The following is a 16,169-nucleotide window of genomic DNA, read 5'->3' on the forward strand; positions in this document are numbered from 1 at the left end:
AGCAGCTGTTGCCTTCACTCAAAAGTGTCCTGCCATTAGTATGACTCATCTTCAAACTTCTGTAGCCTACACATCAATCAGCTCAAACTTGCAAGGAAAAGAATGCCGTCTCTGACCAATGGATGGACTTTTCTCTCAATCAGTGTTGCTTTCAGATCAAATCAATTGTGGCTAGCATGCAGGATCTCAGATATGAATAGGTCTGCAGGGCCTATAAGAAGGAAAACAAAGTTGACATGCACCCCAAAAAGTATGTGATTCCAGTGCTTGGAAATGCCTGGCACACGATGAATACTTTATGGGTTTTGGCTATTTGTGTTGTGACTGTTGATAGAACACCCTGTAAGTTTCAGCCTCCATACATTTGATCCTGCCATATTTTACCACTGAGATGACATCCCTTCTCTTTTTGAATGAAAATAAATCATTCTTTTCTTTTTTCTTTTTTTTTTTTTTAATTGTGAGACGCAGTCTCATTCTGCCACCCAGGCTGGAGTACAGTGGCACAATCTCGGTTCACTGCAACCTCCACCTCCTGGGTTCAACAATTCTCCTGCCTCAGCCTCCCAAGGCATCACAGGTTCGCGCCACCACACTCAGCTAATTTTTGTCTTTTTAGTAGAGATGGGGTTTCACCATGTTGGCCAGGATGGTTTTGATCTCCTGACCTTGTGATCTGCCCACCTCGGCCTCCCAAAGTGCCGGGATTACAGGTGTGAACCACCATGCCTAGCCTCATTTCTTCATTTATTCTGAAAATACTTATTTCATACTTGACATGAGTCAAACAATGGGGATAGAATAGAGAATAAAGTCCCTGCCTTCATTGAACTCATATGCTAGTAAAGGACTGGGGGTGCAGGAATTGATCATACCCATAATACATGAATATAATTTGAGGTAGTGACACATTCCATAAAGAAAATCAAGCAGTTTGAGAGGACAGATAATGATACTGGAGGAAAGATAGTGACACTAAGTGAACCAGGGATAAAGGGAGTTGAAACAAGGGACTGCGGAATGTGGTAAGGCACTTGATTCTTAGAGTAATGTAAACCCATTGAAAGGTTTTGAATAGGAGGGTAGTGAGATCTAATTTATATTTATAAAATATTATCATGGATGTTATATGGAATGAGGGAGAAAGCAAGGAGATAAGAGAGATGGCTACTGCAAGTTATCCAGGTCAAATGGTGGCAGTAGCAGTGGAAGTATTGAAGAACGATCAGAGTTAGGGTATCTTTTGTGTTTATTTTGTTATAAAATATCTTAAGCATACAAATGTAGAGAATAATACACTGATATATTCACCTTCCAGATTTATCAAATCCTAACATTTTGCCTTATTTGCTTCAGATCCTTTCTTTTTTAAAGAAAGAAAACTGTGTAAGTATAGTGGAATCCCCAAAATAGCCTTTACGGATCCTATTCCCATCCCCCAGAGGTACCAGCTGTCCTGGTTTTGATAGTCACCATTCACATGTAAGGTTTTGAATTTTTTATCACATATGTATATATCCGTGAATATATAGCATTTATGTTTTTTGAAAAATGTATATAAAGAGTAGATAACTTTTTCCAACTTGACCTTTTCATTTAACATTGTTTTTGAGATTTGCCCATGTTTTTATATGTAGCTCTAGTTTATTCATTTTTTTCTTATTCTACACAAAGCATTTTTTTTTTAAAGTTTTTTGAGACAGAGTCTTGCTTTGTCACCCAGGAGTGCAGTGGCACAAACATGGCTCACTGCAGCCTCAACTTTCCAGGCTCAAGTGATCCTCCCACCTCAGCCTCCCAATTAGCTGGGACTACAGGTGTGCACCACCATGCACAGCTAATTTTTGTATGAAGGGAGGTCTCCCTGTGTTGCCCCAGCTGGTTTCTAACTCCTGGGCTCAAGTGATCCTCCTGCCTCGGCTTCCCAGAGTGCTAGGATTACAGGTGCAAGTCACCAAGCCTGGCCTACATAGTATTCTTTTGCAGGAATATATCACAGTATCTACTATCATGTTGATGGACAGGTTCAGTTTTCATTTTTTCACAATTACAAACAGTGATGCAATAAATATCCTTGTACGTGTTTCCTAGTGCACATGTACATGTATGAGAGTTTCTCTAGGTCAGTGCTTCCTAAACTTTTTCAGGTCATAGAACTCAGAAATGATAAAACTTGTGTGTTACATTGGTAAGCTGGAGGGAATTTAGAAGCATCTATATATGTGGCTTGGTGAAAAAGATCACACAAACATTGATACATTATTATTAACTAAAGCCCATACTTTATTCAGATTTCTTTAGTTTGTACCTAGTGTTCTTTTCTGTTTCAGGATCCCAGCCAGGATACCATATAACATTTAGCTATTAAAAAAAATTTTTTTTAAACAAAAAACATTTAGCTATTACGTCTCCTTAGTCTCCTCTAGGCTGTGACAGTTTCTCTGACTTTGTTTTTGATGACCTTTATATTTTTAGGAATACTGGACAGGTAATTTGTAGAATGCCTCTCAATTGAAATTTGTCTATGTTTTTCTCATGAAAAACTGGGGTTATGCGATTTAGGAAGATCACAGAGGTAAAGTACCATTCTCATCAGACCATATCAAGAGTCATACTCTTATAGTGGTTTCTCACACCTCATCAGAACCTGGAAAGTGATGAAAAACTGCCTCATGACAGACTTCCTGATAGAGAGGTGAGTGAAAAACAGATTTTTAGCAGTTCCTCACAAACCTCCCACATTGGTTTATAGTCACTTAATCTTGTTTTCTGGCATACCTAGTCATAGAAGAAGTTTTGCTCTGTTGCCCAGGCTGGAGTGCAATGGCATGATCTCGTCTCACTGCAACCTCCGCCTCCCGTGTTCAAGTGAATCTCCTGCCTAAGCCTCCTGAGTAGCTGGGATTACAGGCACCCGCCACCACACCCAGCTAATTTTTAAAATATTTTTAGTAGAGATGGGATTTCACCATGTTGGCCAGGCTGGTCTCGAACTCCTCACCTCAAGTGATCTACCTGCCTCAGCCTCCCAAAGTGCTAGGATTACAGGCATAAGTCACCGTGTCTGGCCCATAAATTTGGATATGTAGTATTTTCATCATCATTCAGGTAAATAGTTTTAAAATTTTCATGGTGATTTCTCTTTTGACCCCTAGATTATTTATTTGAGATGGAATCTCGCTATGTTGCCCAAGCTGGTCTCAAACTTATGGGCTCAATCGATCTCCCCACCTGAGCCTCTTGAATAGCTGAGAATACAGGTGCATACCACCATGCCCAGCACCCCCAGGTTATGTAGAAAAGTATTTCTTAATTTTTAAATATAAAAATTAAGATTTTCTGGTTATTATTCATTATTGACTTCTAGCTTAATTGTGCACAGACCATACACTGTATGATTTCAGTTCTTTAAAATTTATGGGCACTTGCTTTATTGTCAGAGTATGTTCAACTTTTACAAATAGTCCATGTGCGCTTGAAATAATGCATTTGTGAACATTAATATACAAATTGGGTTATGTTTGTTAATCATGTTATTTCAAAAATCTGTATCTTTAATGACGTTTTGTTTGATTTGGGGGCTCAGTTACTGAGATAGGTATGGTAAAATGTTCCACCACAGAAAACTGGATTTTGTCTGTTTCTCATTGTGGTTCTGTATGATACACTGAGGCCATATTATTAGGTGCATACAAATTGAAATTGTTATATTTTACTGGTAAATTTAAGTCACTCAAGGAAGTCTCAACTATGGCATCCTCAACAGATATTTATAGTTCATTTATAGTTCCTCCTGGTCCAGAGGGTCTTTTTTTTTTAATTTTGAGATGGAGTCTTACTCTGTTGCCCAGGCTGGAGGGCAGTGGTGAGATCTCAGCTCACTGCAACCTCTGCATCCCCGGTTCAAGCGATTCTCCTGCCTCAGCCTCCTGAGTAGCTGGGACTACAGGCACACACCACCATGACTGGCTAATTTTTATATTTTTAGTAGAGATGGGGTTTCACTGTGTTGGTCAGGCTGGCCTTGAACACCTGACTTTGTGATCCACCTGCCTCGGCCTCCCAAAGTGCTGGGATTACAGGTGTGAGTCACCGTGCCTGGCCTCTTTTTTTTCTTTTTCAATGTAAATTTATTTAAATACATAAAACTATCCTGTTGCAGTGGCACATGACTGTAGTACGAGCTACTCTGGAGGCTGAGGTGGAAGTCTTGCTTGAGCTCAAGAGTTTGAGTCCAGCCTGGACAATATAGTCCATTTAGCCTTCAAAGTCTCCAGAAGAGATATTTTTGCTGCCCCAAAAAGGTGGCGGCACCTCCTTAAAATACCTGTGCTGGCTGGGCCACTTTGTCAGCAGCTTCCTCAGGAAAAAATGGCTGCAGAGCTCACTTCCTGTTGGGCTTCCTGTGCCTTGGTCTCTCCTCCTAGCTGACTCAGGGAGTCAGTGGGTGTTGCGGCCCTAAGTAGTCTTCTAGCACGTGTTCTGGTTACTAATTATCTTAAACTGTGTGCAATATGCTATTAAATCTATACATTGAGTTCTTAAACCTATTAATTCTAGAGTTTCTATTAGGTTATTTTTTTCAAGCATGCACATGTGTAAGCATGCTCTTATTGCAGTCTTTTTCTGGTTGCTCTGGTAGGTTTCCTTTTGTTTGATATTTCTGTTAGTTCTGACCCAAAATGTTTGTTTCCATGTATGGTCTGCTAATTTTTGACTAAATACTGGTCATTTTTTGAGCAAATTATTTATAAGATATTTTGACATTTAGCCGCATATCTGCAATTATCTGATCTTTGACAAACCTGACAAAAACAAGCAATGGGGAAAGGATTCCCTATTTAATAAATGGTGCTGGGAAAACTCGCTAGCCATATGTAGAAAGCTGAAACTGGATCCCTTCCTTACACCTTATATAAAAATTAATTCAAGATGGATTAAAGACTTACATGTTAGACCTAAAACCATAAAAACCCTAGAAGAAGACCTAGGCAATACCATTCAGGACATACGCATGGGCAAGGACTTCATGTCTAAAACACCAAAAGCAATGGCAACAAAACCCAAAATTGACAAATGAGATCTAATTAAACTAAAGAGCTTCTGCACAGCAAAAGAAACTACCATCAGAGTGAACAGGCAACCTACAGAATGGGAGAAAATTTTTGCAACCTACTCATCTGACAAAGGGCTAATATCCAGAATCTACAATGAACTCAAACAAATTTACAAGAAAAAAACAAACAACCCCATCAAAAAGTGGGTGAAGGATATGAACAGACACTTCTCAAAAGAAGACATTTATGGAGCCAAAAAACATGTGAAAAAATGCTCATCATCACTGGCCATCAGAGAAATGCAAATCAAAACCGCAATGAGATACCATCTCACACCAGTTAGAATGGCGATCATTTAAAAGTCAGGAAACAACAGGTGCTGGAGAGGATGTGGAGAAATTGGAACACTTTTACACTGTTGGTGGGACTGTAAACTAGTTCAACCATTGTGGAAGTCAATATGGCGATTCCTCAGGGATCTAGAACTAGAAATACCATTTGACCCAGCCATCCCATTACTAGGTATATACCCAAAGGATTATAAATCATGCTGCTATAAAGACACATGCACACATATGTTTATAGCGGCACTATTCACAATAGCAAAGACTTGGAACCAACCTAAATGTCCAACAATGATAGACTGGATTAAGAAAATGTGGCACATATACACCATGGAATACTATGCAGCCATAAAAAATGATGAGTTCATGTCCTTCATAGGGACATGGATGAAACTGGAAACCATCATTCTCAGTAAACTATCGCAAGGACAAAAAACCAAACACCGCATGTTCTCACTCATAGGTGGGAATTGAATAATGAGAACACATAGACACAGGAAGGGGAACATCACACACCGGGGACGGGGACTGTTGTGTGGTGGGGGAAGGGGGAGGGATAACATTAGGAGATATACCTAATGCTAAATGATGAGTTAATGGGTGCAGCACACCAACATGGCACATGTATACATATGTAACAAACCTGCACGTTGTGCACATGTACCTTAAAACTTAAAGTATAATAATAATAAAATTAAAAAAAATAAGTTGAGATCTTACTAAAGGTCTAAAAAAAAGAAGTTCTGTATCTTGGTAAGAATTTTTCTATATGGATTGAAGTGTTTACTTCAGATATAAGGATTTAACTATATTATATATATAATATATAACATATATAATATTATATATATAATATATAACATATATAATATTATATATAATATATAACATATATAATATTATATATTAGAAAAATATATAAATTTCTATATAAATAGAAAAATATATATTATATATATAAATTATATATTATATATTAAATTATAAATCTTATACAGATGACCATTCTGCTATGCTTTTGAAGTTTATGTTTCAACTTTTTATTATCTATTTATTTTTGAGATGGAGTTTCACTTTTGTTGCCCAGGCTGGAATGCAATGGCATGATCTCCACTCACTGCAACCTCTGCTTCCTGGGTTCAAGCGATTCTCCTGCTTCAGCCTCCCAAGTTGCTAGGATTACAGGCATGCGCCACCACACCTGGCTCATTTTATTTCTTTAGTGGGTAGAGACGGGGTTTCACCATGTTGGTCAGGCTGGTCTCGAACTCCCGACCTCAGGTGATCCACCCACCTCAGCCTCCCAAAGTGCTGGGAATGTAGGTGTGAGCCATCGCGCCCAGCCTCAACTTTTTGTTTTTTAATTATTTGTTTTTTTTAAAAAAAAGGCTAGTCAAGTGATGCAGTGAAAGTGGAGAAGAAACAAATTTGTGATTAAGGTTTTCAGAATAAAAAGTTGAGGCCGGGAGCAGCAGCTCACGCCAGTAATCCTAGCACTTTAGGAGGCCGAGGTGGGAGGATCACTTAAATCCAGGAGTTTGAAACAGCCTGGGCAACATGGTGAAACCCCGTCATTACAAAAGATACAAAAATTAGCTGGGAGTGGTGGTGTGCCCGTGGTCCCAGCTACTTGGGAGGCTGAGGTGTGAAGATTGCTTGAGCTGGGAGGTGAAGGTTGCAGTGAGCTGTGATCATGCCACTGCACTCTAGCCTGGGCGACAGAGTGAGACCCTGTCTCAAAAAAAAAAAAAAAAAAAAAAAAAACTGAGGAAAAAAAGTTTTAATTCCTTGTTCAGTTTCCTTGATATTAGTTTTGGTAAAGTCTAAGACTAAGACAGTATTGGCAAAGTGTGTAGGAGTTAGGAAATGTGATATAAATAGATATATGCTTAGCAAAAGAAGAAAAGTGGCTTGGAAAACATCTGGGAGGCCTGAGCACTATTACAGGGAGAGAGGAAGTAATCAGTGGGAAGGAAAAGAGAGATATTAAAATCGGTAAAGTCTAATGGGTTCAGAGACAGATGTGAAAGGATTAAGAAGACAGGTGCTTGGAACTAAACTCAATGTTACATGGTTGGTCTAACCAGGTTGGAATACTCTTTGCTAAAATTACTAGGATATAACATATGGTTCTTAATTATGTTTCTTAATTAAGTGCTTTTTTTTTTTTTGGTATGTGTTTATCAGCTGTTTAGATTCAAAATCAGCTTAGTCAGCTGTTTAGATACAAAAAATTTACCATCTTTCACTTTATAAGTTTACAGAGTACACTCATATACCTGATCTATCAGATCAGGTATCTCATCCCAAGATAGGTGTAGTCATTTTTCTTTTCCAGATTAGAAAAATTGAGACTTTGCTAAAGTTACACAGCTAGTAAATGGAAAAACTACTCCTGAGATTTTTGACTTCGTGTATTAAAATCTTATGACACTTTATGCCAGGTGCAGTAGCTCACGCCTGTAATCCCAGCACTTTGGGAGGCCAAGGCAGGTGGATCACGAGGTCAGGAGTTCAAGACTAGCCTGGCCAAGATGGTGAAACCCCATCTCTACTAAAAATACAAAAATTAGCTGGGCGTGGTGGCAGGTGCCTGTAATCCCAGCTACTTGGGAGGCTGAGGCAGAGAATTGCTTAAATTTGGGGAGCAGAGGTTGCAGTGAGCCAAGATTATGCCACTGCACTCCAGACTGGGCAACAGAGTGAGACTCTGTCTCAAAAAACAAAAACAGAAACAAAAAACAAACAAATAAAAAAACTTAGACACTTTAATCACAGTACTTATAATGAATCTTCTAATTTGGAGCCATTTTAAGAGGGTGGCCTAGCCAGGTAATTGCCTGGAGGTTCAATCCATAAAGAGCACTAAAACATTTTATCATTGGAAATGTAGTAAAAAAAGGATATATTTAATAGAATTCCTCCGGTAGAACAGTTCAGCATGTGGCTGGAACTGGTACTTTGATATGTGGCCTTTTGTGAGTGATGAGATTACTGCACCTCCCTCCTTCTCCACTCCCCTTTAAGGGTATATCACATTACTATGTTATAAGGAAGTTGGATTCAAGTAAGTGCAGGGATTTCTTTTTAGTGAGGATATATAAATCTAGACCAGAGTAGAAATGATCACAACAGTGAAGAGAGACATGCCCTTTCTACCCTTTACCACTCAGCCATTCTTTTGAACTTATATTGAATGATTATTGGGGAGTATAGATTAGAAAAAATGCCAAATTAATAATCTGGTCTGGTGAGACAAAGTAGTACCCTATTTCAGAATTCTTTCTATTGCAACTGATAGAAATCTCAACTCAAACAATCTAAAACCAAGAAAGGCATTGGCTCAAGAAAACTGGCCAGTACAGAGGCAGGGTGAGTATCAAAATCAATGCTGAGATTTTGTGTGTGTGTGATTTTTCTGCTCACAAGAAGGGTTGGTTCTCAGGTTGGCTCTTCACTGTACACAATGGCGAGTGTTCCACATGCCAGAAAGTCTTATCTCTAATCACTGAATAAATGTCCTAGGTTTCCCTCTGATTAGCATACCTTAGGGCATGGGTCCACACTTGATCTACTTGGCAAAACCTATAAATGCTCAGTACTAATCAGATTTATATGCCCAGCTGTGATCTAATACTGTGGCCAGAATGACATAACAGTCCTTAATGACTCAGGCCAGTCTAGGGCAGCACCTAGAACTCTTTGCAGTCAAACCTACCCAACCCATCCAGGAGCTGCTACACATTGAGGAAGGGGCAGAATGAATGCTGGGAAGCAACTACAACGAACACCACACGTGAGTTTCAGCGGGGCTTTGCTTTGCTTAATTGTTTTGTGTTTATGTTGGTCCCCTTTATGGGTGTAAGCTCCTCTGTGGCAGGGCTGTATTGTACTCTTTTTGTCTATTCCCTGAAAACTCCTCCCACAGTGGCATTCACTTAACGTCTACTAAACAATGTTAAATTCTACTGAGGTGTAAATCGAGGTCTACGGAGAATAAATCAAGAGTAAGAATAAGCCAAGCTAAGATCACAAAGTTAATGGTGGAGAGACAGATTTAGAACCTGGACATTGTTCATTCATTCCTTTATTCATTAAACAACTACAAGGCCAACTATTTGTTAGGCATTTATCAGCCATTATAATCTAGTGGGTTTACAATTTTTTAATATAAAATTTTAAAATAATTATTTTTATTTTTTGAGACAAAGTCTCACTCTGTTGCCCAGGCTGGAGTGCAATGGTGCGATCGCAGCTCACTGCAACCTCCGCCTCCTGGGTTCAAGCAATTCTCCTGTCTCAGCCTCCTGAATAGCTGGGATTACAGGCATGTGCCACCACACCCAGCTAATTTTTTTTTTTTTTTTTTTTGAGATGGAGTTTCGCTTTTGTTGCCCAGGCTGGAGTGCAATGGCGCTATCTCCACTCCCTGCAACCTCCGCCTCCCTGGTTCAAGCGATTCTCCTGCCTTAGCCTCCCGAGTAGCTGGGATTACAGGCATGCACCACCACGCCCAGCTAATTTTGTATTTTTAGTGGAGACAGGGTTTCTCCATGTTAGTCAGGCTGGCCTCCAACTCTCAACCTCAGGTGATCCGCCCGCCTCTGCCTCCCAAAGTGCTGGAATTTCGGGCATGGGCCACAGCTCCTAGCCTAATTTTTATATTTTTAGTAGACACGGGGTTTCACCATGTTGGCCTGGCTGGTCTGGAATTCCCGACCTCAAGTGATCCACCTGCCTCGGCTTCCTAAAGTGCTGGGATTACAGGCATGAGCCACTGCACCTGGCCAAAACAATATGTGTGTGTGTTGTGTATATATATATATATACACAACACACATACATATACACACACACACATATATATCAAATAAACAATTACACAAATACCTACATAATTACCATGGAGACATCTCAGGAAGAAAAAGTTCAGGGTCCTAGGAGAGGATGTAACGGGGGAATTTGAATTAAAATGTGGGATGTGAGCAAGGGATGGCCTTCATGAGGAAGTGACACTTAAAGTGAAACCTGAAGGATGAACAGGAGTTAGGAGCAAAGAAGAGAGTGGGAAATTATTGTTGGTTCAAGGATCAACATTTAGAGGCCTTAAAACTTGCGGGGAGGCCGGGTGCAGTGGCTCACGCCTGTAATCTCAGTACTTTGGGAGGCCGAGGGGGGCAGATCACCTGAGGTCCGGAGTTCGAGACCAGCCTGACCAACATGGAGAAACCCTGTTTCTACCAAAAATACAATAGCAGCTACTCGGGAGGCGGAGGTAGGAGAATCGCTTGAACCCGGGAGGCAAGCACTGCGGTGAGCTGAGATCGTGCCATTGCACTCCAGCCTGGGCAACAAGAGCAAAACTCCGTCTCAAAAAAACAAAACAAAACTTGCGGGGTGCGGGGGCAGGGGAGTGGAAGGAAGACCTGGAAGTGCAATGCGGATGAAACGAGGGGTAGTGGGAAGAGGCAGTAGGTAGGTGGCTGATTAAACAGGGCCTTAAAAGTTACATTGTTTTAAAGACCTTTCGTGGGTGGGTTCCATCCAATGCTTCAAGGAAATTGAACCCTGGACACCGTCCAGCGATTTTTCTGACCATCTTGACTCAGCATCTTTCTTCATCCTTTATCAGCACATTACGGGGGGCCATCAAGCTTCCTTCTATCTACTTACTCTGCCTTGGCGTTTGACTCCTTATCAGATTTCCCTGACTTTTTAGCATGGCCCCTCTGAGCGCTCTTATTTCACTTCTACCCCCAACCCCACCCCGTAACTCTCCCAACTCTGCAGTCCGTGACCTTCAGGTGCCCTTCAAAGTCAGAAAAACTCGGCAAGGTTGGTACTTGGAGGACATTAGCAATTCAAAGAGGTGTCACACAACCTCACAATTAGATGGGAACAATAGCTTACCCAACACCCATATTTAGATTATTCCGCCCCAACTACTCTGGGGGATGGTTTTATTTGCGGCGGCTTTCTCCGTCCATAGCCACCGCGTGAACGGCACCGTAAGAATATTCCCGAATGCTCCTGTCACGCGTCCCGGCCGCCTCTTCTTCCTCCCCACCACTTCCCCAGGCCAGGCCCGCGGATAACGCCTCAGTTCCGACCCAGCTCTAGGCAGTCCGCAGGGGCCTCCGCCGGGGACGGAAGGCACGACCCGGAGCCGAGCGGGGCAAGGCCGCGGGGCAGGCGCGGGCGGGCGCTGTCGCCGAGCGGACGGAAGGCGCGGGCGGAAGGCGGTCGCGCGGGTGGGCAGGGGGGCACCGCTAGGGGCGGGGCTTCGGCGCGTCGGAGGCGGGGCTCCCGCGCCGTTCACGTGACGGGCCCGGCTGTAGCGGCGGCGGCCGCGGCGTCTTAAGCGGCGCCCAGTGCAGGATGGTGCTGGAGGCGGCGGCGGCCGTGGTGGCGGCGGCGTCGTCGTTGGCGGCAGCGGGAGTGGGTGCGGCGGCAGCGGCGGCGGCGCCCGCGGGTGGTATAAAATGGCGGATTTCGAAGAGTTGAGGGTAAGCGGGGGCGCGGGAGTGGAGAGCGGAGGCCGCGGGGGAGGGGATGGGAGAGGAGGTGGGGAAACCGCAACGTCGCCGGCCGCCGCCTGCTCGTGCCTCCGGGGCCGGTTGGCGGAGCCCTGAGCCCCGGCCCGCGGACGAACGGGCGCCGAGGGCGCGGGGGAGGGGAGCGGGCCGGCGGAGGGCACGCGGACGGCGTGGGGGCGGCGGGCCTGGGCCGCGGCGAGCCGGTCCCTGAGTGCTGCCCGTGGTCCGCACACCTGGCGCGGGGGGCCGCGGGGGGCCGCGGCGCCCTCCGGGAGGGGCACATGGGGACCCGACGTCCTGGTTCGCAGTGAGGGCCGAGGTGGGAAGCAACGTTTGATCTCGCACCTTCACTGGGGTGTACGTGTCTGTGGCGATTCACAAGTCTGCATGCTACTCACTTGGTGGAGGACTGTTTTCTGAAAGCTGAAGTTGCGTTTAGGAATCTCTCCTCTTCTTGTGGCTGATGCTACCGTTTAGTCAGGTCTGTCACGAGAAAAGGCCCCTTCTCACACCCTTGCCTCCTAACATCTTCGAGAGGAGCCTGGTGTTTGGGGATCCCTGCCTTCAATAATCGGCCTTAAACCTCGATATTTTCTTAGTGCTTTAGTAAGAAATCTGCAAAGTCTATGTTGTGAGGTTTGTGCATCCCTTTTACTCTTGAGGAAAAATATTTTTTTCTTCTTAGCCTTAAAACAAGATCGTAACTTTATTGTTGATACCTTTGTATAGCAGAGATCTGGAATAGGGCTGTGATGGGGGTAGAACAGAAAAGACTTTTTCCCCCCAGACTAATAATCTTTAAAGTCCTTAACTAAAACAAAACTAAGTGTGACGAATGAGATGGATTTGTGTGTATCGCTGAATTACTGGCGACATAAATGAGGTGTTTACAGACAGAAACCCTGATTTTTTTTATTTTAAATGTATCTTAAGGTAGAGATGAGTATAAACTTAAATTTACTGCAACTCGTTTGTGTAACACTTATGATGTTAGGATTTCTTTTTCAAATAAGGAAGAGGAATCCGGTAAAAGGTTCAGTTTTGTATATTTATTGTTTTCCGCAAGGGATGGGATGGGGGAAGGATGTTGGCTGGTTACCTGCTTAGTGGACATGAGCAAAAGAACGTATGCTCTGCTCTAAACGGAGATTGTTGGAGTTTGCACAGTGCCTGCTATATTCCCTCCTGCTGTTTCAAAAATAATTGTTAAGTTCCCAGTAAACACGTATTAATACATGTTATGCCACATACTAGTTTATGCAGAGAACCATGATTGTAGGTAAAGGGTGTTAATACTTGATAAGTTTAAGGGTTTTAGTGGCTCAGAGCCCCAGCTGTAAAGCTTTTAACACCTGTGGAGCTTTTCAAACCACGAACCCTGAGCCTCACCTCTGTAAATTCATGCGTTAGATTTTGAACTCTGAAGTTACATATATTTTTACCTGCCATCTAGTTTTAATTTTTGTGTAGTAACAGATGTATACAAGTTTTCTAAGTTTTTTTTTTTGTTAATGAAAACTTTCTGGGATTTTTATTAGATCTCTTATGAATGTTGTTGGCCAAAGCTTAATGTAAAGCGGAGAATTTACTCGCTCTTATAGAGCAGAGTAAAAGCAGTCAGTGCTCAGATTGGAGTGCAGCCAGCAACTGGAAAGTGATAGAAACCAAAGAAGCTTTTTTTCTCTTCCTTTCTGCCTTCCTCTCTCTCTCTGTTTTGTTTTGTGGATCAGCTTCATCCTCTCTTCCTGTAAATCAGCTGTCTTTACTTCTTGCATTTGTTAGAAGATGGCCCCTCTCCCACAATTCATATGACGTGTCCAGCAGAGACTAACTGGGGAGAATTTTCAGAGGAGGGAGGGGTACAGGCTGGGCACATGCAGTAAGCATCATCTGATTTTCTTTGCCTTAACTGCTCTGTGCAGACCCGTGTCACCCTACACCTGAAGATGAACTGTACCCCGCTCCTACACCCCATTACAGACAGTAATGATGACGATGGTATATACCCATTTTAATATAGTGGTTATTCCATGCCTGATTCTGGTCTAAGCATTTTTTCTATACTTATTTAATTCTCACAATTTTTTGAAGAAATTGAAGCACAGAGAGGTTAACCTGACCTAAATCACACAGCTTGAGGTTTGAAAAGCTAAGATTTTTAATCTTAGACATGTAGCTTTAGAGTCTGGGCTTTTCAGAGCCCGAGCTACACTGCTTTGTTCTGGTATCTTGGGGTCTAGGTGGAGCTTCTAGCCATCATCCTGCGATTGTTCCTAAGTTAAATGATTGGTAACATCTTTCTTGTGTGACATTATAATAAAGGAAGAAAAACAGACTAAAAAACTGAATAGAAAGAAAGAAAAGGGGAAGAAATAATCTTGGATTCTCAAAATGATGGTCCTTGGATCAGAATATATTGTGATGGTCAGAGTGATGGTCAAGTAAATTATAGGACCAGGAAAAATTGTGGGCATTAGTTTGTTGGCTAACTTCTTAGCAGTAGAGAAATTGGTCAGCCGATCTGGATGCCACATTTGGCTGCTGATATGCCACAGAGAGGATTTCCATTACCCTTCAAGGCCACTCATTTTGGACAAGTATAACCAGAGCAGTTCACATCCTGGCTAGTGCTGCATCTATACTGGAGGTAGGGAATTTTGGGAAAGGTCATCCTCAGTGTGGTTTGGTGACCCTTGTGCCTTTGCTTTTTAGACTTGTTTGGGGGGGGTGGGGGGGTGGGGGAGGATTGGTTATTCGATTAGGCAACTGTTACGGGGGTTGCCTGACCATTTCAATTTGGAAACTGCTGTGTGAGCCAGTACCAGAGATCTTGGCTGGTCATAGCAGAATATGGCAGCTCTATACCTTGTTGCCTTTCAGTCCCGGTGACCAGAATATCAGCCCACCTCTCTTCCAATTCTTCTGGGAGAGAGAATCTGATTGGCTGAGTTTAGGTCAGGCTCTACTTCTGTGCTAATCATCCATAGCCAGGGGCTTAGAGTCAAAGCACACAAACCTGATCAGCAGATTATCCTGATGGATTGAAGGAAAGGAAGTGGGGAAGTTCTCTGAAAAGGGAAAATGTGGCCTGTGTGCTCAAAGATGATTACAATAATGTGTTATATATTAGAAGCTTTCAAGGTGCCAGAGAAGAAATTACTCAATTTGCCAGTTGCTTATTTATGGCATCTGTGTTGTTAGGAGTTGAAGGAGTGATTAGTTTGTGAATGAACAGGTTTTGAATTAAGTAGTTGTGAATTAATGTGGGACAAGATCATAAGATTTGATGGCCTGAACTTCTGTCACTGCCGCCTTGCTTCCTCCTTCGAAAATGGTCTGGAGGGCAGGGCGTGGTAGCTCACACTTGTAATTCCAGCGCTTTGAGAGGCAGGAGGATCGCTTGAAGCCAGGAGTTCTGGGTTACAGCTAGCTCTGATCTTGCCACTGCACTCCAGCCTGAGCGACAGAGGGAGACCCTGTCTCAAACTAGTCCGTAGAAGAGCTAAGCACAGGGATGGAGGAGAGCAGGAGTCGAGTTTCTGGAATCACTTACCTCTTCTTTAACCAGAGCAGCTTTTTCTTTACCCTTGTATTTCCCTTCCAGTTGCATATTTCCAATACTGTGGTCTGCTGGTGGCAGTCATTCACAAAAAGGTCCCTGCTACACTTTAACCTGGTTAATCTACTTTCCCTACTTCTCATCACTCAATGGGGAGAAGGGGGATCTATTGTAGTGACTTTTTTTTTTTTTTTAAAGGATCTCCCTTCTATATTCTTCATCCCCTTCTTTTCAGGCATTGAGAATTTATTCTGTGTGTGTCTCAGAATGATAGTGAATGTGCCTGTGAGAATCTGGTTGTGCCTTTGGCCTGAGAGAGCCAGCGATGATAACTTTATCAATAGTTAATGGGTAAACCAGAACATTTACCAAACTGGGTAGATTTGTTGTGTCATAAATTGAAGATCAGATTTGGGTCTTTCATGCTAAGAAGCTTAAGTAATTCTGTAACAGAAGGTCTTCTGTCTAGAAGGCTTAAGTGTTTGGTTTCCTTACACCTACCAGGAGTCACCATCCTGCAAACTTTAAGTGCTGTTAGGATGCAGAAGGAGAATGGGAAGTTAATGGGGGATTTGAGGTTAGAGGTCCTCATCACGCTCCCCTCCCCATTTATTGGGCAAGGATATAGACTAATAGCTATGATAGATATAACAGAATCTTCCATATGATTCAA

General features: G+C 42.7%; 2 protein-coding genes across 10 annotated transcripts in view; one reads left to right on the forward strand and one right to left on the reverse strand.

Moving 5' to 3' along the window:
* Positions 1 to 11,706, reverse strand: part of KATNAL2 (katanin catalytic subunit A1 like 2) — a 132,767-nt gene extending 121,061 nt beyond the window's left edge. For both annotated transcript variants that reach the window (XM_032152389.2, XM_032152388.2), the window contains exon 1: positions 11,312 to 11,706. The gene's annotated coding sequence lies outside the window, so the exon portion shown is untranslated. The remainder of the gene's footprint in view (positions 1 to 11,311) is intronic.
* Positions 11,707 to 11,784: 78 nt separating this feature from the next.
* The window catches only part of PIAS2 (protein inhibitor of activated STAT 2), a 109,378-nt gene continuing 104,993 nt past the window's right edge, over positions 11,785 to 16,169 (forward strand). For 5 of the 8 annotated variants that reach the window (XM_032152381.2, XM_032152382.2, XM_032152384.2 and 2 more), the window contains exon 1: positions 11,802 to 11,907. In XM_032152381.2, the coding sequence (XP_032008272.1) occupies positions 11,884 to 11,907 (24 nt within the window). In that variant the 5' untranslated portion in view covers positions 11,802 to 11,883. Of the gene's footprint in view, positions 11,908 to 12,241; positions 12,257 to 16,169 lie in introns of those variants that run through there. The other 3 variants (XM_032152383.2, XM_032152386.2, XM_058438383.1) reach the window with 2 other exon arrangements.

The sequence above is a fragment of the Hylobates moloch genome, unplaced genomic scaffold (genome assembly GCF_009828535.3).
Source record: "Hylobates moloch isolate HMO894 unplaced genomic scaffold, HMol_V3 SCAFFOLD_5, whole genome shotgun sequence".
Taxonomy (NCBI): domain Eukaryota; kingdom Metazoa; phylum Chordata; class Mammalia; order Primates; family Hylobatidae; genus Hylobates; species Hylobates moloch.